This window comes from Brassica napus, chromosome A5, assembly GCF_020379485.1.
Source record: "Brassica napus cultivar Da-Ae chromosome A5, Da-Ae, whole genome shotgun sequence".
NCBI classification, from domain to species: domain Eukaryota; kingdom Viridiplantae; phylum Streptophyta; class Magnoliopsida; order Brassicales; family Brassicaceae; genus Brassica; species Brassica napus.
The window spans coordinates 11,479,803-11,501,006 of NC_063438.1; the positions used below are offsets into that span (position 1 = coordinate 11,479,803).

At 37.7% G+C, this 21,204-nt stretch overlaps 1 protein-coding gene across 1 annotated transcript; it reads right to left on the reverse strand.

Moving 5' to 3' along the window:
- Positions 1-1,102: 1,102 nt before the first annotated feature.
- On the reverse strand, positions 1,103-1,805 carry LOC106345175. The gene has a single exon (XM_013784417.3). It carries the CDS (start codon positions 1,642-1,644, stop codon positions 1,411-1,413), a length of 234 nt encoding a protein of 77 aa, XP_013639871.1. The 5' UTR covers positions 1,645-1,805; the 3' UTR covers positions 1,103-1,410.
- Between the last annotated feature and the right edge of the window lie 19,399 nt (positions 1,806-21,204).

Genomic DNA, 21,204 nt, shown 5'->3' on the forward strand with positions numbered 1-21,204 from the left:
CGTTCCTTGCCGTTTGTTTTCATATTACTGAAAGTTAAGAATCACTTCTCGGCTTTCAAGAACGAGTCATGGAGTGAGTATTTCAGTATGGTTGGTCATTCAAAGCTGAAGTACCCTTCGCGTGGACATTTCAATTGTTGTGCCATCCCAGGAACATCTTCGGACATCGGGTATGTGGTGTTGGGTTCAACAATTTTCTTATATTAGCAGATTGGTGTCAATGTCGAAAGAGAAGACTTATCTTTTCTGGATCATTTTCCACGATTTTCCTTCATTACAAGCTATGCTCTTCTCAAGCTGCTAGTGTGGATCAGGACATGTAAAGCAACAGTGTGAAGTAAATTCAACTTTGGACAGGGCAATTTTCCTTGATTCTCAGGTTTTCCGGCCTAGAATAGGATAGGTAAGATCATTGTGGTCATTTATGCTTATATTTTTCTTATCTTTCGTTTGTAATTTGCAAGTATGTTTCATCTCCATGTTTAATAAAAATCTAGTGTTAAAAAAAACTTGTGAAAAAAAAAAAAAAAAAACAACTATGTTAATTCGTAAATTGATACTTTTTTATCATCAAGATGCATATTCAATTACGACTCTGCAAATCACTTAGTTAACTTTGTGTCCATATCAACGAATTTATAAAAAAAATTAGTTAAAAAATAGGACTCTAAACAAATATAAACTCAAAACTGAAATTATTGTTATCTAAACTATTAACTAATAAAATATGTATCAAAAACTTTACAAGATTATTTATATAAACAATTAAAAATCTAAAAAAATCATCATTTTGAATATGGAGAATACAAATAAACCGGAATTGTAAACCGATATCCAAAAAAAAATTTCATGTATGATACAATAAAAGAAAGACTTCTTTTTTTTGGCAAAAGAAAAAGTTCTTTTTGGAAAATTTGGCTGTATAACACCAAAAAAATCTTAATTCATCATCTAACCTTTTTTCTATAAATCTTTCTATCTCTCTCTTCCTTTTTTCTATAAATCTAATATCTCTTTTTTATTTTGACTATTCCACAAATAAAACCCTTCTGTTTTCTATGAACAACTTAGATTAAAAGAATGATATTAAAAGAAAGACTTATTAAATAAAAATGGGCACCATGACTTGGATTAGATCATTGCAGGGATTCATTACATCCGAATCAGAACTGATCATTGGATAAAAATTCACTAAACTCTAATTTAGAGGGGAAAAAAAGCCACGACCACGTAATCTAATGTAAGATAAGGAGAAAGAACAGACACATGGCGGGCTCTAATACAAAGCTATACACATTGAAGGAAAAAAGAAGAAGAAGAAGAGAAATTCGAATTCCATCTGTTCAACGTAATGTAAATTACGCTGAAAGATGAATGAGAGTTTCTCATTTTTCGTTGTGAGAAATCCAATCAAGAAGAGAGATTGTTTGAAGAGTTTGACTTGTCAAGAATTGACCACATGACGAGGACATCTTCATAACCACAAGCCATGACGTCTCCTTGAAGCTCCTTCACCGATCGTCTCTCGTGTTCTTCTCTTGCCTTGGCGTTTGCGTGGCGGTTGTGTGGCGTTTGCTGCGGTTGGTTAAAGAACGTTGCCGCTTTCTTGAATGGCGTTGCGATTGTTTTCTTCCATGAAGTCATTTTCTTTCCAAAATAAAAAGATAAAATTGGTTTAACTGGTAATTGCTTATTTGCTTTCCTTTTGGAGATGGATTGGAGAGGAAAGGATTCTATATATTTATACACCACAGGTGAACACAAAACAGTTTCTCTCTTATAAATATTTTAAGAATTGTTATAATAAAATAAAAAATTAGTAAACGAATTAAAAGTAAATGATAATAATATCTTGCTTTTTGTTTTGTCACAGATAATAATATGTTGCTAAAAAATAAGTAAATAATATTGGAGAGAGAGAGTTGTCAAAAAAGCAAGATCCGTGTTAAGAGCATTCCCATAAACCCATCAATTCGATTTCTTATCCTCCCCACGTGATCTTTCTCTCCTTTGCTCACAAACTTACACAATTTTACATTTTGTCTCACCTTAACATTCATTTCGAACAGATAACCAAGAACTAGAGTAGTTTTAATTAATTATGGTTTGTAAAAGTTAATAATCCATTAATTAGGTTTGGTCGTTTTCGAAATGGGTAGTTTGGGTATTGATATGAACCGTAAGTTAGTTTATGTTTTTGTTCATGATTTTCTGTCATAAATATAAACTATTTTCATAATGTAATACTAAGATCTAAGCTATAATGTAATAAGCCATTCATGAATTAGTTTATGTTTAATCCATGATCTTCTGTCATAAAAAAAAAGAAGAAGAAAATATTAGCATAATTATAAGGTATAAATTATATTCCAGACTTTCTATTTTGTAACTATAAAAACGTTGTAATGAGTTTTACCAAAACAAAAACGTTGTAAAGAGTTAGATTATATCCTACCTTCACCTGCTAGACTTTTCTCACTCAAAAACAAACAACTAAGTAATTTCAAAGTAGATAACCAAAGCAGTAAACTAGACAAAATCAAGATTGGTTCTTCTAATAATTAAGCTTAGTAATAACACAAAAGTTTCTTGAGCTGATTTCTTATGTTGAAGATCGTCTTGATTGGTTTGTGGTGAAACATAAACGCTATTTCTGACCGTAAGAGCATCTCCAACCCATAACACTATTTTAGTGTCAAAACCACACTATTTTAGTGTAGTTTCAACACTAAAAACAAATTCATCTCCAACCACAACACTAAACTTCACACTAAAAGCTATTTTATAATATTATATTTATATAATTTATTTAAATTTTCGTTTTTAATAATATAATTTATTAATAAAATAAGTAAATAGTGTTTTAATAGAGTGAATAGTGTTTTAGTTGAGTGAATAGTGTTTTTAGTGTGGTGAATAGTGTCACACCAAATTTGGTGTAAAATTATAGTGTTACACTAAAATAGTGTGATTTTTAGTGTTGGGTTGGAGAAGATTTTAGTGTAAAATTCACACTAAAATAGTGTTTTGCAGTTGGATTGGAGATGGCCTAAACCATTAGTAGATATTTTTATATTCCATGGTACTATGCTAGATATTTTTTTAAGCCTGAGTGGTAGATATGACTACGCACATGACACATGAACAATGATGAGTAAAAGTCAAGAATTTGCCTTTCCGGTTTCGAGTACTGACGACAAACATAAACCACTTACATCAACTTTCTATGGGGTCTCTCTTTCTACTTATGTTTTTACCCAAATCTCCTTTTTCTTCACCGATCATTGCGCTACTTCTTGATATTTTTCTCCTATGCACCCAACTCTCACACAAATGCAGACACATGTACACATAAAAATGTGGTTAGTCAATCTTATGCATATGAATAATCATATATCAATACCAAAAAATAATCGACATGTGAAGATTTGAGACTAGAGACACCGTCGCACCGACACGATATAATTAATTACTAGTATTAAAATACCGCCTAAACTGTTAGCTTAATTAATATCTACTAAAACTAAAATATATGGATTCATCCAAGAGCTCTGGAGACTAAATGGTGTTAGAGTTAAGGGTGACTTTGATAACAGCATATGTTAGTATCTACTTAAGGAGAAAGATGCCAAATCGTCATCTAATGAAGATAAATAGAAAAAGAACAAAACTCAAAGAAAGAAAAAGCAAGTCTTTTGTCTTACGTATAATAGGTTTTTTTGGTTCATTGGCTAACTGAATACTCATGTTCTTCATATTTAATCGATATTAGACCCTGATCCGCACGCCAGCGCGGATATGAATTTTTGGTTTTTAGTTTTTTATTTAACTAAGTGATGTATTTATGATATTTGATGTATTATATTTACCAAGTAAATAATTTTTTGGTATCTTAAACCATCTATTTATGACGAATATTCGATATCATATAAAGAAATATAACAAACAGATGTAATTAGAGAATTGTAGACGATATATAAAAACAATAGTTATTAATGTAAAATATGAAAAAATATTATATTATGACTTAGTATGGCATAAAAGATTATAAATTAACTATACATGTTTAAAGAAAATACAATGATTTTTAAACTTCTACGAAAAATTTAACATATAAAAAAGGGTGATGAATTATTCATCAAATTCTAAATAATTTCATAATTTTATTAATAATAAATTATTTATAGTCTCTGTTTTTCGTCAAGATAATTATTAAATGTCCATAACATTAATATGTTAAAAGGCCATATTATGAAAGCCCATATTGTAACCGTTTTTTTTTCCGGGAAGTGTAACAAAAAAAATTAAATTTAACTCTTCATTTTGTTTACGTTCTATGTCGGTAAAAGATTAAAAAAATCTCTCTATCTTTTTCAATGTTCAATTTGAAGCTTATTATGCGAAAATCATATGCAAATATAGGCAGTTGGTTGGAATCTCTATATCTTTATATTCTTACAAATTTTAAATTTATTGTTTTCTCTTCTGCAAGCAAATCAATTACCGAAGTAATATATCAATTGGTTGTAATCATATATATTCTTATAATTAGTGTAATTATGGTTACAGTTTCTATATTTAATAGGTACATTAAAGATATGACATTAGAAATATCATGTTTTGATTAATAAAAGATATTGGATTTTGAGTTTGTATTTATTGATTTGTTTTTTATAAAGCTTAGAAAATCAATAGGATGATTGGTTGGTTGATACATCCTATAAGTAAAACAAAAACTATAGGTGGTTTGAATATTGTACATCGATCGATGCATAATGTAAGTTGACTATATAAAATTTGAGCATGATCATTTCAAACTAAAGTATAGGAAGGTTATATGCATTTGTTATATTGTAGTTAATATATTTTAAATATTACATACGTCAAGTGATTTACGTTTTCGTAAAAATAAATTCAAGTTCATTATTGGGCCGTACTCGTCCGTAATAAGCTACGTTAAATATAATGTATTTTTAGGTTCATTTAATGTCATTAAGTTTAAATTTGATTAAAGAAAACTCATTAATTTAACTGAAAAAGACAAGCATTAAAATATGTAGGTTTATTTAATGACGTTAAGTTTAAATTTAATTAAGAAAAAATCATTAGTTTAACTGGAAAAAACAAGTACTAAAATAGGTAGTTTAATTTAATTCTCAAGGACATGAAAGTGTAAATAAGTTAGAAAATTTAAGGGTATTTTTAATGGGTAATTCTCTTATAATAATATATAGATGATTAATCTCAGTTTAGTTTCATAGTGGTGATGTATGTTCGTTTGAACGACAAATTCTAAAGTTTTTGATACAGAAAATATTAGTTTCTATCACTGTTTCCCATTCCGTACTATCCGGAAAAAAAATATTTTGAATGTGATTTGTGTTATTTTCCTTCGTCTAAATGTAAAAAAAAAAAAAAACTGACGTTAACAATAAGAAATGTATTTTTATTAACCAAACGACTATTAAAATCTAAAAATTTGAAATATGATGCAAATTGGCAAATGATTAGGTGATAAAAATGGCGGAGCCAGAGATGGGTAAATGTGTATGATTTACAGGACCAATGTATTAGGAGTTTGAGGTGGGCAGAGTAATGCGCAGAGTAATACCATGTGATCTCCACATGCCTTCTCTCTTTCTCCACCTCCATCTTTATCAACTATTTTCTTCTCTTTTTTGGTTATTTGTTGTGTTTCCGTCGTATTCGTTTTCTTTGATCATATCCTGCTTGACATTTATACAGTCTAGATAACATACTCTAGTTTTCATTGGTACGACTAAACGAACGGAATACAATGATTTATAACTTTTTGTAGTTTCACAATCTTTCTTTTTCATTTTATTGATGTTATTGTTCCATTTAATGCGAAGTGTTCTTAATTAGTGGCATAACGTAAATCTACGTAGCAAAACCAACACTATTCATCACCTTTGTGGCGGTTGACTTCTCTGCTCAACAATGAAACTGATAGGCTATAACCACTGTGATCCAAAAATTTAAAGAAAAAACTGTAATTTATTTTAACAGTGTATCATTTCGCTAGTTCACCAATCCATGTTTTGAAGTGTTGTCTGGGATTTTGTGGCCGAATGGTAAGAGAAAGGGAAAGAGAAAGAGTTAGGGAAGCAAATATGTTTTAATCCACTTGATGCGCGAACTAAATCACATTATTCATGGGACACCACTCTTTAAGATTAGTCTGATCTCTCCATAAATTTGAAATATCTCCAAGTTAATCAAAAAAATGTTTTATAGTGCTAAAAAAATAAAAATTACTAAATCTTTCAGATTTTGAAAAATCAGGCTTTTAACTATAACAGTTTTTCGTAGTTGTAGAAATTCCAAAACTTACGTTCATAGTTTTCTAATCTTAAAATTATATTAAATATTAAATTTAACAACTATATTTGGTACATGAGTATTTTTAAATCGGACTACAGAAAAACTAACTTCATTCTACTACTAATAGTGATAAACATAAGGTTACTGTTCATCTGGGCACTGTTCATCCGGTGATATACAACACCACCTGCGGGGTGACAGAGATGATCGAAGTGCTCATACTTAAAGTTGACGAGAATGAGATGTTAAGAGACGAAGAAGGTCGCACTCGCAACAACGCATGACAATTGATTAATGCTCAGGGTGATGTGATTTCTGATGTGATTGTTGCTGCTGAGATGAATGACTTTGACCTGAGCCGAGCATGGTATGATTGGGTAAGTCAAGACCCCTTCGAGGGTCTTCTTCACCAAGATCCCAAAAACCACATCGAAGAGCTTGAGGATCTCGTGTCAAGGAGTGAGCAGAATGAAGTGTCTGAATAGCACATGCTCTGCAAGATCTTCCCCTATTTATCTATGGGGATGCATTCAGCTGGTTCAGTCAACTACATCCATGATCTCTAACCAGCTGGAAGGACATTGAAAGAGCCTTCCTTTACAAAATTCTTGATGATGCTGAAGCAACTCGAGAAAAGGAGAAGAATGATAAGTAGGACATGCTTGTTGAAAGTTTACATACAAAGAGGGAAGATCAGATTCCGAGACAGTTGCTCCACTACATTATTGTAGAGGGTGATAAACAACACAGATCTGAAGAGCTGAGCAGAGCAGAAGAAGCTGAGACTAGTGATCCGAGTTCAGCATCGATCACCACCACTACCTCAACATTGATCGACACCAACACCGCAACATCGATCGATGATATGTGGTGTTTTAGACATCTTGTATATATGCTTTTCAATTAGCTTTCAAGTCTTTATTGAGTCTTCCTAGTCCTTTACGAGTCATTACAGGTCTGGAGTTGTATTGGATGGGCGATGGCTGGAACACAAGAGGCAGAAAAGAGTGCAATTTGGTGATTTTCACGCAGAACAGTCTTGATGGTTGTTCCCGATCGCGCAGAACACCCCGAGTGTCTGTTCCAGCGGCAAAGATTTTTAAGGAAGTTTTCAAGTATTTCGGGATTTTACCTAGGGCTTCCTCCTTTTTCTCCTTGGCCGCCAGAGACCTGCAAATATATCTTTTCTTATTCTTTTAGACATTCTACGTTAGTTTTTGGAGAAGAAACCAGATTGGAGCTTTTGGAGATTTGTGATTTGATACTTTGTAAAGGGAGAATTCTATCTCTCTCGATTTAGAGAAGATCCTCATGAACCTTATTTTTGTTTTATCTACACATGTTTTCTTCATCTGTTATCTCTGTGATTTCTCTGTTCATGTCTGAGTAGTCGCTTGTTAGGTTTAGGGTGTTAGGGATCATGGATCAATGAGCTAGACACAAATAGGATTGTTATTCTTTGATATCTCTATCTATTGTTATGCTTACTGCTTATGTTAAACTGGCAATTTAGCATCTGATATATAGGTTTAATCTAATCATCAAAAGTGTTTTAGGTTGCTAGAAAAAGCATAGATAGGCGATTTGTCCTTAGCCAACGAAAGCTGATGCTAAGGCAAATCGTGAACCAATTGAATCTGAACTTAATGCTTGTCATCATTCTCTGATCCAAACGACAGTTTAGGCATTAGGATTGCTTGATAAATTGGTAGACACCACGACAGTGGGTTTATCTATTCTTGTTGTTCAAGTTCTAGATTGGCTCTTATTGCCTTCCTGAATAGTTGTGTAGCTCATGTTCTAAGTATTCCAATGAATCACCCTGAACCTAGCTCTTTTAATCATCTGAAATCTTTAATTAATCTTGTTACTTGCTTGATATTGATCCTATAGAAATAAAGTGTAAATTGGTCCTCTGGAAATGAATCTCAAATATTACATCTACACTATTAGCTTGCAGCAGTAAAGACACAATTTTAGTGTATCAACCGACCACAACACCTCAGCAACGACCGACACAGACTTTTGTCATCGATAGATACCACTTGAAATCCTTGAAAGATCAAGTTTTCCTCAGGACATCGCAGACTCGGCACAAAAGAGTACCGATGTATCAAGTTGTTATCCTGCCCCAGATGTAGAATAAGAGATCACCATGGAAGATTTCTTGGAGCTAGAAGAATTCTTGGAGTTAAAGGATGGAGAAAAGCTTGGAGATTTGGATTCGAGTAGGGAAGTCACTATGGGAGACTTCTTGGAGCTGGAGGAATGGCTTTAAGATATGGATACAAAATTCAAAGAAGAAGCTTGATGACGATCAGCATACTTCGAGAGGAGATCTGGAAACTTCACCAAAGGCTAGCATCGATCGACAACAACCTGATGAGATCGATCAAAAACAACCCCACATCATCGATCAACTCCCACCCTATATCATCGATCGACACTCAGCAGATAGCATCGATCTACACCCACACTCCATCATCGATCGACACCCACTCGAGATCATCGATCGACACCCACTCGAGATCATCGATCGACACCCATCGTTGGAAGAACTGCCAGGATACATGATTGAAATAGGACCGATTGAGGAGTGAGTGCACAAATCTGAGACCTCACACCTTGTTGTCCCCGAACATCTAAGACCACCTATCTGCACATAAGAAGCTGTTAGGATTCGCAAAAGAGTGAAGAGGATACATGATCCTGTGAGGATTATGGTTCCATGCGATGTATTTGAAGCTGAATCTCCTATTCCACCTAATAGAAGTATGAAGTTCAGTTCTTACATTGAGGTACTTGATGATCCTCTAAATGCAGAAGCTTCTCAGAGAGGATTGATATTTAGAAGTGAAGTCGATACAGGCCCCACAAAATCAGTATCAAACGATATCAATAAGTCGGGATCGATCGACACTACCACTTCACCATCGATCGACACTACTACTTCATCATCGATCGACAGTGGACGCGTATCAAAGCAGAAGGAGTTTGATGTGTGTGAAAATATTTTTGATGGATTTAACACCACGCGATCAGACAAGTTTGAGGGAAAGAAGAGGAGGAATTGGAAGAAGAGAAAAAGGATCAAGGACCTCAGTTATCATTGATTCCTCACTTATCAGATGGTGTCAGGAAATCCAGAGTGCACAGCAGATGCCTCTCAAAGCCATTTGCAAAGCTTCGAGCAATCCTTACGGCTGAGATAATAGACAAACGAGAAGAGTCTATGGAGGAGGCTTTCACAAAATAATGATAAAGCTTCCGAGACTTGTTTGGAGCGAGTTATCATTCTCATCCGGGCTGAATCAGATCTCCAGAAGTCAAGCTAAATGACTATAATAAAGCGCTGAGTAGGAGACAACCCTTTATTTGGTAATTTTATTCACTTTAGGTTAAAAAAATGAATAGTAACGACGACGCTGTAGCAGCGCCGAACGACACTGTAGCAAGAACATCGAACAGCACTGTAGCAAGAAAATCGAATGGCATGTAGCAAGAAAATCAAGCGACACTGTAGCAGAAACTTTGACTGACACTTTAGCAGAAAATTAGAAGTTACTGTAGTTGAGATACTGTAGCAGGGTACTGTATCAAAGTCACTATTCATAAAAAAAAATAAAAAATTTTGAATTGGTTTTATTAGTTATCTATTACTGACTTTTAGTGTTTTTTTATGTTAGGTAAAAACAAAAGATCCGAGGAAGACGAGTTTGCATAAGAATCGACTTTGACTAGCTAGCATCGATCAACTAAGCATCACAAGTATCGATCGCCACTTAACTGTGTTGATCGATACTCACATCAATGGCAAATCCGAGTAGATGATTCTTCAGCACATCAACCAATGAGACCAGCTTGATATCGATCGACAACGCTTCAGTAACAACGATTAATTGTCACTTCAGTGTGTCGATCGACACTGACATCATCGAGCAGGTTATCGTTCTTAGTTGTTAAATTGTGTACTTATGTTTATGTTATCAACATAACTCTGACTGAATTTAATCAATTTATACTGGGGACAGTGTAGTCTAAGTCTGGAGGGAGGTTTACTGATATTGGTTTATTCATGAGTCTTATTAAAATGTTTTCAAAAATAAGATTTTATTGAGTCAAGAAAGGGACAATGAACTTATTGATTTTGCTTGTTATCTAACCACACCATTCTAGACTTACTAGTTGCAGATAGCACTAAAGATACTAAATTGGATCAACATGTCAACTATGGTACACTTGCTGAGAATGTTTGAAGGAACCAAAGCTGACCTCCAACCTAACTGAACTCAACTTGCTTGTCTTGGGGCTTGGTATACATGGGATCAGATTCTTCAAACAAGTCTGGAAGGTAAAAGCCTTGTGTAGATATGTCACCCTCTCTCTCTCTCTATTTCAAAATTTAGATTAGACCAAATATATATATATATATATATATATATATAATTATAGATGATAATTTAGGAAAAGAATTCGAACATGACTTGGTGGCTACAACCATTAAGGCTTGATTTATAAGAATTCTATAGGTAAATGATTCGAACAGGACTTGGTGACTACAACCATTATGGCTTGATTCACAAAGAATCCTAGGATATAGGTCAAAAAGAAGTGAAAAGGATTTGGTAGCTAAAACCATTAAAGCTTGATTCTTGGTCAATGATCCTTTGATAAAAGCAGACTTTGATTCAGAGAGAAACTAGTAGAGAGAGAGGAAATGAACTCCCATTTACCTGCAGATCCAGATACTTGTTTGAGCATCCTTGCATCCTGTGATCGATACTCCCAAGGTAAAGCCTACACTTTTATTTATTCAAAAATGAGGTTGGTAGAGGGGATTGTTAGACATGATTTGCTAAATTGTTGACTAGGTAAATTTGGTTGCTGGACTAGGATATGGTATAATGTGCTTCTGAGATTAGGATTTTCTAAGTTAATGATTCTGAGTTTTTAATCTGTGTGTCCCTCCTATTTTCAAACCTCTTTCAGAGAGATTGTATGTATGTTTTGCTTGAGGACAAACAAAAGGATAAGTCTGAGGGAATTGAATTGATAGGCCATGGATTTTATCCACTTTTAGCCATGGCTTATAAGTGTTTTAATATATATTTAATATGATATAGAGTCTATTTAGAGTATTTACAGGTTCAGGGACAATTTAGAGGAATGTGGTGATTATGGTATCTTTTGGAGCCTTTTGAGTGCAGAATTGCACAGACGCGTCAGATATCTAGCTATGGATAGAGACTTTCCCACCATTATATTGAGCCTATCGTTTGACACAAGATATAGCTTTGAGTTATCTTTCCAAGGCCACCGGTTTGAGGTCAATTAACATCCTATACCAGAAGTTATGCATGTTTTACTGAAGAGTGGTCAGTCTGCCTCGCGAGAGGAAGCTGTCGAGGAGATGAAGAACTGTTGATCGACGGTGCACCCTTTGTGTCGATCGACAGTGATGCCATAATACGGCCGAGAATATTTTATGACCGACTGAAGCCCAGAAGCATCCACAAATTACCAGAATACTCTTAGATGACCTAAACCCCTATTTATGTATTTTCTAAGCCATTGTTGATGGCTATGCTTTCTATTATTCATAGAGAGACGAGAGGAACTCCTTGAGAGTCCTATTGGAACTCCATTGGTTTTGGTTTTAATATCTATTGCAATTTTTTATCTATTCATCTATGATTTTTGTGATAATTATCATGTTTGAGTAGATCCACCTGTTAGGTTTAGGGTTCTATATGGTTGTGATAAATTAGCCCCAAAATAGGATTGTTAGAGAATTGATACCAGTGATTAGAAGTATTCTTAATGCATGATTCTAGAGTAATTAACTAGATCGTGAACTTAGGACATAGGATACTGCGAGAGTAGATCTTTGTCTAATAATATTATGATTGAGTTAGGTTTGTTAGAAATACATGATAGCTGATTGACCATCCTTAGTGGTAATCAACTAGCCACAACCATCAATCAACATCAACACTCGACCGATAGTGTTATAAAGTGAGCGGTTGAGTCCTAGCGTATCAGCTCGCCTAGCATCTTATCTATTACTCCCTCTGTTCGATGTTTTACAAAATTTTGATGTTCTAATATATAAGATGTTTTCATTTTCCTAGGTAACTTTTACTGTATTAAAAACTGTGTACCCAATTCATTTATAGTTTTAATCATACTTTATAGACAAAAAGTAGTTTTCTTAATATGTATGTTTCTATCTAAACATCTTATATTTAGGAACAGAGGGAGTATAATTCATGTGCCTAAACCCTAAATCTAGCAACCATCCTTCCAGCAAACAACTCTCAGTGTCATAAGAACAACTACCTTGTTCGCCCCTGCAATTTACAATATTTATTGCATTAATAAACTATTAGCCTAGCTTAATCATATAACTATTAGATCTATTGTGTTCCCTATCTCCCTCTGAATTCGATCCCTAAGTACTACAATTCAACCTCTTATTTGAGAGATTATAAATCATTCGTTAGGGTAATTTGAGTGATATCAGTTTCCAGAAGCACGAAATGTCAACAAAAGTGGTGATATCATGGGTGTTGATATGTTCTTGGTGGATGAGAAAGTTATTTTACTTAAGTAAAACTCTGATATTTTTGCACCGAATGTAAAACTTCATATTTGTAATTGATGATTTTTTTATTGTGTCTCAGTCAACCCTCATCCAGGGATATATAAGCAGACATCGGTTGAACATCTTTCAACAAATCAGTAAAGAAGGTGCGGTTTATGAGCTCAGTCTCTTCGAGGTCACAGGGAGTAATCAGAACTTCAAAGCCTCGACGGCCCGTTTATAAAAAGATCACAGAGAAGACCACTTTTGTTGAGATGGCAGATAGCATTAACCGGGAGCGTAATGCATATGTCCTGACCTCGGAGCCACATGTGCACCCTTAGCTCATCTCATCCATTTTTTGTACTTCTAATATATTTAAGTTACTGATTCTGATGAAATGCAACCACATGCATGCAAGTTTCTCTACTCTGCGGAAGTGGACAATGACTGTACGAACAGGTGGTGCTAAATCTCATGTTTTTAGGTTATCCACACTAAACAGAGCATCCCTCATACCCTTTAACCAACCATATCTAATCACTCATATTATGTGACTTATGCAGGTTCCGTATGCAAATGTCTATCTCTGATGTCTCTGAATGTGTTGTGTATGTGGATTTCAATGGGTTTGTCACCAAGATGACAAATGTCACAGCTGCAGAGGTTGCACAGCTAATGGTAACATTCCCAAACAATACAATTTCGCATCTATTAGGCTCTTTACCAAATATGACATTGCTTGTTAGAATGTAATCTGCAGACAGAACCCATGTGTTAAAGACTCAGATGAGAGATCCCTCTCAGAATGCCTCAAGGATTTAGTTGGAAGGACCTACACTTTCCAGTTAAAACTGTCTGCATTTAACTTTACTTAACGAGAGCACTTCTTTGACGACGATGAGTGTCCACCACAACCCAACTTTTAGGAAAGTGTATGTTTATACATTCTCTGCAACTCAACTCACCTCACTCTGAAGATGTAAGATGTCTGCCCTGAAGTAGTCGTTGACGTAGTTGCTGAAGCAGACGTCGTAGTGAGTGGTGAAGACCATGTGGAATCAAGGTGCTGAGCTGGAGTCGTGTAGACTTGGAGAGCAAGAGAGTATCTTGGAGATATGAAAAGAGGAATAAACTTGAGGAGCAAATTTATAACTTAAAGAAAGAAGAATAAGTGCATTCCAAGAAAAGGAAAGTTGCACTTATTGTTATGGAAGATGTCCATACATGTTGCCTTGGAGAGTAGGGTTTCGGGAACATGGAGAATAAATATAAGATAGATATGGAGTCGACTGTATAGACATAGAGACACAGAGGCTGATCTTATAGAAAGAGAGAGAAGCTCTTGGAAGTGTTCTGGGTCGTGCTGAAGCAGTGGCTGAAGTACTCGACGGAAGAGAGACACAAGCGGGTAGCTTAGGAATCTTTCAGTAGCAGTTGTTAGGATTTAACAGACTGTGTAAAGCTGATTAAGCAGAACTTGTAATAGAGTGTACAAGGCGATTTCTAATAAAGCTTAAGGGTTGCTTGTAGTTATTTGTCTCTTGTTTTACTTTCTGCATTACCTTATTGTGTTTGCATCTTGCACTTACAAGTGGTATCAGAGCGGGATACCTAAGTTATCTGTGTTATCCTGAAGGTGAAGATGGACAAGATTATTTCTGTGCAGAAGGCGATCGTGTTGAATGCGGACCAGTATGGTCATTGGAAGGCTCGCATGAAGCACATGATTCGAGAAATCAATGAAGATGCGTGGACAGCTGTGGAGATTGGTTGGGAGGAGCCTACCATAGTCACAGGAGGTGAGAATAAGCCTAAACCAAAAGAGGATTGGTCAGAGGCAGAACGCAATGCATCAAAATTTAAAGCAAAGGCGTTGTCGATGATTTTTGGAGCTGTTGAAGCAGAGCAGTTTCAGCTGATTCAGGGGAGTACTTCGACTAAAAAGACGTGGGAGATCCTGCTGAATTCATTTGAAGGAGATGAGAGTGTCAAAAGGACACGTCTAGATCATCTTGGGTTGCAGTTTGAGAATCTCAGGTGGTCTGATAATGATTCTGTGGCGAGTTTTAATGCCAAACTCAGTGGTATGGCGCATGAAGCATTTGTACTTGGGAAGAAGTACAAGGAGAAGAAGCTGGTAAAGGAGTTACTATGTTGTCTTCCAACGAAGTTTGGAGCTCACAAGGCGGTCTTGCAGATGACTACAAACACGGATGAGCTCAAGTTTGACAAACTTGTGGGTATGCTGAAGGCACAAGAGATGGAGACAAACAATAGTTCAGTCTCTACATCAAGCAGTGCGCCAAGGAGTGTGGCGCTTGTAGAGGACAAAGATTCTGATAAGTTTCAGAAGATTGAAGATGACATTGGTATGCTGTTCAGGAATTTTGGTAAGATGAATTCTTCTGGTTGGAGGAATCAGTATGGTCGCCAGGGAGGTGATCATGACAATGGCAGAAGGAGAGAAAGTCTCAAGTGCTATGAGTGTGGAGGCATTGGTCATATAAGGGTTGACTGTTCTGTAGCACAGCAAAGAGAACTTAAGTGTTCTGAGTGCAGAGGTGTTCGACACACACGGCGTGAATGTCCAAACTCAAAGAAGGAAAAATGAGTTCCATTGCACTCGTCTGATGATTCAGAGTCTGAAGAAGATGGAAAGGTGATGAAGAATATGGTTGCATTTGGTGCACGCAAGGAGAAATCTAGTGAATCCTCGGATTCAGATGTTTGTACAGACTCTGAGGATTATCACGTGATGCTCAACAAGTGGTTGAATCTCAAGAATGAGAATCTGAGGTTGCAACACGATCTGGTGCAGAGTCGTGAGCAGTATGAAGATCTTGCTGAAGAACTTGCTGTTGTAAATGAGAATTATGAGTCTCTCAAGAAGAAGGTTAGCAAACTGAGGGAGGTTGCTATTGATGAACGTGAGAGAGCAATGAGGCTGGAACGTGATTTGGCTGAGAATCGCAAATAGACTAGGATGCTCAACAGTGGATCCAAAGAGTTGGATAAGATACTCTCAATGGGTCAACCAGCCAAGGCGAATTGGGGACTAGAATATCGAGGAGCTGAGAGTACTAAGTGAGTACAATAGAAGGGGCTATCACATTTCGTGCATGGGAGCACATCAAAAAGTGGAGCCAAAGGAGCCTGTCAGGAAGTGCGTCGGGACGTACGACAGAGAGTAAGACATGAAGTTCTACAACGCGTAGCTGTGAGTAACAAGCCGAAAGTAGTACATCAGTGCAACAACATGAAGGTCAGACAGGAGGTTCTGAAGCATGGTTGTGCAGCTGGTACAAGGAAGGAGACTGATCGGTGCATCAACAACTATGTCGGGCCAAGCAAGAAGCAGCATCAGATGTGCTGTTGGTTCTGTGGGAAGGTTGGACACAAGAAGGTGGAGTGTTTTGCTCGTGAGAAGAGCAGAAACATGGCCAAGAAGGTGAACAAGACGTTCACTAAGCCCAAGAGGGTTGAAGAGGTGTCCTTAGCCAAGAGTGGCTTACTTGATGAGATCAAGGATGAGACATCAGAAGATGGATACAGCTCTGTTAGGAGTGATCTTCAGGAAGATCAAGAAGCATCAAGCGTGGAGTCAGGACACGGAGTTATATGTGACACAAAGGGGAAGGAGATCGAAGTGCATCAGAAAGTGGTGCGAGATGATCTTCAGGGGTGTGATAATGAAAGCACTCCAAGACAGTAGCAACGAGTGTAGAGTGCACTCGGTGTGGATGAGGAGGGGCTCATGGTCAAGGAGACGACACATGAAGGTAGCCAGGTCCTCAATAGAAGTGGGTCGAGAGGTAGCTTGACAGGTGCATCAGATCGTGATGCAGTACTTGTTATTCCGCTGCAACAGGGGCTGTGTCATGATTATACATGAAGAAGCAAGCGGCTGGGTCTGTAAGGCTTGACATCTAAGCTTCTGTGTTTTAGCTTAGTATGCAATCAAGTAGGGGGAGAATAGTGTGGTGCACATCTGGTGGGGGAGAAAATCACATTTGGTGTGGAAGTTTCCAGGTAGGGAACGTGGTTGCAATGTGGTTGCTGAACCAGAAGAGTGTTGTGCTTGATCGGCACACAAAGCTAAAAGGGGGAGATTGAAGATGTAAGATGTCTGCCCTGAAGTAGTCGCTGACGTAGTTGCTGAAGTAGACGTCGTGGTGAGTGGTAAAGACCATGTGGAGTCAAGGTGCTGAGCTAGAGTCGTGTAGACTTGGAGAGCAAGAGAGTATCTTGGAGATATGGAAAGAGGAATAAATTTGAGGAGCAAGTTTATGACTTAAAAAAGAAGAATAAGTGCATTCCAAGAAAAGGAAAGTCTGCACTTATTGTTATGGAAGATGTCCATACATGTTGACTTGGAGATTAGGGTGATAGAGAATAGAAGTATTTTATTCTCTAACCGCCCAACCACACTCTCTTGATCTCAAATCGAGAATCAAGCCAATACAATTCTTAAGCAAAGTAGGCCTAAGCCAAAACTTCCATAATCCTCTATTAACTCTGGGTCCTCTTATATATACTAAGGCCCAGTAACATTTGATGTAAAACAACTCTAACCGCCACTCCCCACAGCTGATGCCAGCTCATCCTCTTTCTGATCCTCATCTTTCTTCTCAGCACTCTTCCTATCTCTTCTCTTCCTTGTATATACGCACAAAGGCATATCAATACCCCCCTCGCAAAGCTTCAGCTTGTCCTCAAGTGAAAATGAAGAAAACTGCTGTTTAAGTTCACCCACTCTCAACCATGAAGACTCATGATCCGGAAGATGCTTCCACTTCACTAACACCTCCAAATATCCATTCTCATCGTATCTCCTATCTAGAACTTCACCAGGTTCAATCAGTAAATCATCTGAACCTGAAAGCGTAGGAGGTAACGGAGTCACATCCACAGAAGCTCCCACCACTGGTTTTAGCTGAGAAATATGGAACACCGGGTGAATTTTTGAATTCTCCGGCAACTCCAAACGATATGCAACCTTGCCTATTCTCGCAAGCACCAGAAAGGTCCATAATATCTCGCTGCCAGCTTCTGAAATAATCTGCGACTCACTGACTGTTGCCTATACGGTCGGAGCTTCAGATAAACTTTCTCCCCCACCTGAAACTCCAAATCTCTCCTGTGTTTATCCGCATTACTCTTCATAATCGCTTGAGCACGCAACAGATTTTGTTTGATCGAAGACATCACCAACTCACGCTCCTTTAACATCGCATCCAACTAAAACTTTTGTGTAGCTCCATCCTCATAAGCCAACAACGTAGGGGGATCACGGCCATATACCAACTTGAACGGTGTACACTTCAGCGCTGTGTGATACGATGTATTGTACCACAACTCTGCCCAAGCGAGATACTGTGACCAATTCTTTGGATGAGTAGAAGCGAAACAACGAAGATACGTCTCAACACACCGGTTCAACACCTCTGTCTGACCATCTGTTTGGGGATGGAAAGCCGTGCTGAAACGCAGTCTCGTGCCGGACAAACGAAAACACTCCTTCCAAAACTTGCTCAAAAAAATCTTGTCCCTGTCCGAGATAATTGATTTCGGAAACCCATGTAATCTCACCACTTCTTTCACAAACTTCTGTGCAACATCCACTGCTGTAAAAGGATGTTTCAAGGTTATGAAATGGCCATACTTACTCAACCTATCCACCACAACCAAGATCACATTCACCCCTTGCGAAACCGGTAATCCTTCTACAAAATCCATTGCGATGTCTTCCCAAATGCGAACCGGTAACTCGATTGGTTGTAACAGCCCTGCTGGTGATAGCGTAGAATACTTGTGAGTTTGACACACAGCACAAGCCGCCACGTACTCCTGGATCCTCTTTCTCATCTTAGGCCAATAAAACAACGCCTTTACTCTTTGTAATGTTCTCAACACTCCCGCAAGACCTCCCATCACCGTGTCATGACATTCCTGCAGGATCAATGGAATCTGCACTGAGGAAGTGGGAATCACCAGTTTTTGTTTGTAAAAAAGCCTCCCATTGACCAAAGAGAATCCATGCTTAACCGTCTGACCAGTCTGCAACTTATTACTGATCGCCTGAATCTCTTCATTCTCCTCAATTTCTCGATATAAATCCTGTAACTGTAGCGTCACCGGAACAGTCATTGCTAGCAACAATAACCCTGCTTCACCCTCCACTGAATGATCAATCCTAGACAATCCATCCGCCACTTTGTTTTCACTGCCCACTTTGTATTCAATGTCAAACTCGTATCCCAAAATCCTTGTTAGCCAACGCTGATAGTCCAATGTGATTTCCCTCTGTTCCAACAAATACTTCAGACTTTGCTGATCAGTACGTACCACAAAACGCCTTCCCAACAAATAATGACGCCATTTCTGTATGGCCATCACTATTGCCATCAGTTCTCTCTCGTAAATTGGTTTCTGTTGCTCCCTCGCCGTCAACCCATGACTGAAGAAAGCTATAGGATGATTATTTTGCATCAAAACGGCACCTAACCCAAAACCAGAAGCATCTGACTCCACGATGAATAGTTGAGTGAAATCCGGAAGAGCCAGCACGGGTGCTGTGATCATTGCAGTTTTCAACTTCTCAAACGCTTGTTGCGGTAAAATACCCCACTCAAACTGATCCTTCTTCAACAACTCGGTCAGCGGTTTAGCAAGACACCCATAATATATCACAAACCGTCTGTAATACCCTGTCAACCCTAAAAAACCTCGCAACTGTTTCACTGACCTTGGTATTGGCCAATTCTTAACTGCTGCTATCTTCTTCTCATCTGTCGAAACTCCATCTTTACTGATCACATGACCCAAGTATTCGACGCTATCTTGAGCAAAAGAACATTTTTTTCTATTAGCAAAGAGCTTATGTTTCTCAAACTCCTCCAACACTCTGCTGACATGCTCAATATGCTCCTCCATATTCCTGCTGTAAATCAAGATATCATCGAAGAACACAAGGACAAATTTCCGCAGGAATGGTCGAAACACATCATTCATCAGTGCCTGGAAAGTTGCCGGGGCATTGGTGAGTCCAAACGGCATGACCAAGAACTCAAAATGACTGTCATGAGTTCTGAACGCTGTTTTGGCAATATCTTCCTCCCGCATTCGTATATGATGATACCCGGACCTCAAATCAAGCTTCGTAAAGATAGTTGCGCCATGAAGTTCATCCAATAACTGATCTATGATTGGAATAGGGTACTTGTCCTGTATCGTAGCTTTGTTCAGAGCCCTATAATCCACACAAAAACGATGTGAATTATCCTTTTTCTTCACCAGTAAAACCGGACTAGAGAAAGGGCTGTGGCTCGGCCTGATTAACCCTTTTCCAACATCTCCTTTACCAATTTCTCCATCACTTCCTTATGAGCATGCGGGTATCGATACGGTCTCACACTGATCGACTTCGTACCTTCCTTTAATACAATAGCATGCTCATTACCACGAACTGGAGGTAAACCAGTTGGTTTTTGAAAAACCGCATCATACGTCAACAACATCTCCGCCATTTCAGGTGGGATTACTTCTTCAGCTCCCTTATTCTTCTCCACATTCTTAAACTCGATATCACAACCTCCGTTTTGAATGAGTAACTCTGGTAACAATGTCTTGAGAGACACGTTAGGAGCATGTAAAGATGGGTCTCCTGTCAATTTCACTTGCCTTCCCTGATGACAGAAAGACCACTCATTCCTCTCCCAATCTACCGTACAAACTCCCAAAGTACGTAGCCACTGCACCCCCAAAATAACATCCACGTTGCCAAGGTCCAAAACCACAAAGTCCGCCTGAAATGACATCGTTGGTAAGAACACCTGCACGTCTTGACAAATCCCCGAGCTATGTACTGATAAACCGGTCCCTAACAACACTTCCCAATTCGCATCATTCGTCGCTGTGAGCTTGCACTGAGCCATTGTTGCTGGAGATATAAAATTGTGAGTGGCTCCACTGTCTACCATCACCACCACTCTATTCTTGTTAATCGTTCCGCGAACCTTTGTAGTCGTAGGTGAGGAATTACCTAAATAAGAATTTAAGGACAATTCCATCAACGTCGACTCTGAATGCTCTGATTCATCTTCCAACTCCACCAACGATTGATCCACTATCTCCATTTCAATTCCATTAATGACCGTGAGCACTTGTAAGGAGCGGTTTGGACACCAATGTTGACGTGACCACTTATCATCACAAGTAAAACAGAGTCCCAACCTCTTCTTCTCTGCAATCTGACTCTCTGTTAACTTCAACTG

Excerpts from the sequence above, each read along its gene's own strand:
- LOC106345175 (XM_013784417.3), bottom strand. The coding sequence starts at position 1,644 with ATGACTTCATGGAAGAAAACAATCGCAACGCCATTCAAGAAAGCGGCA.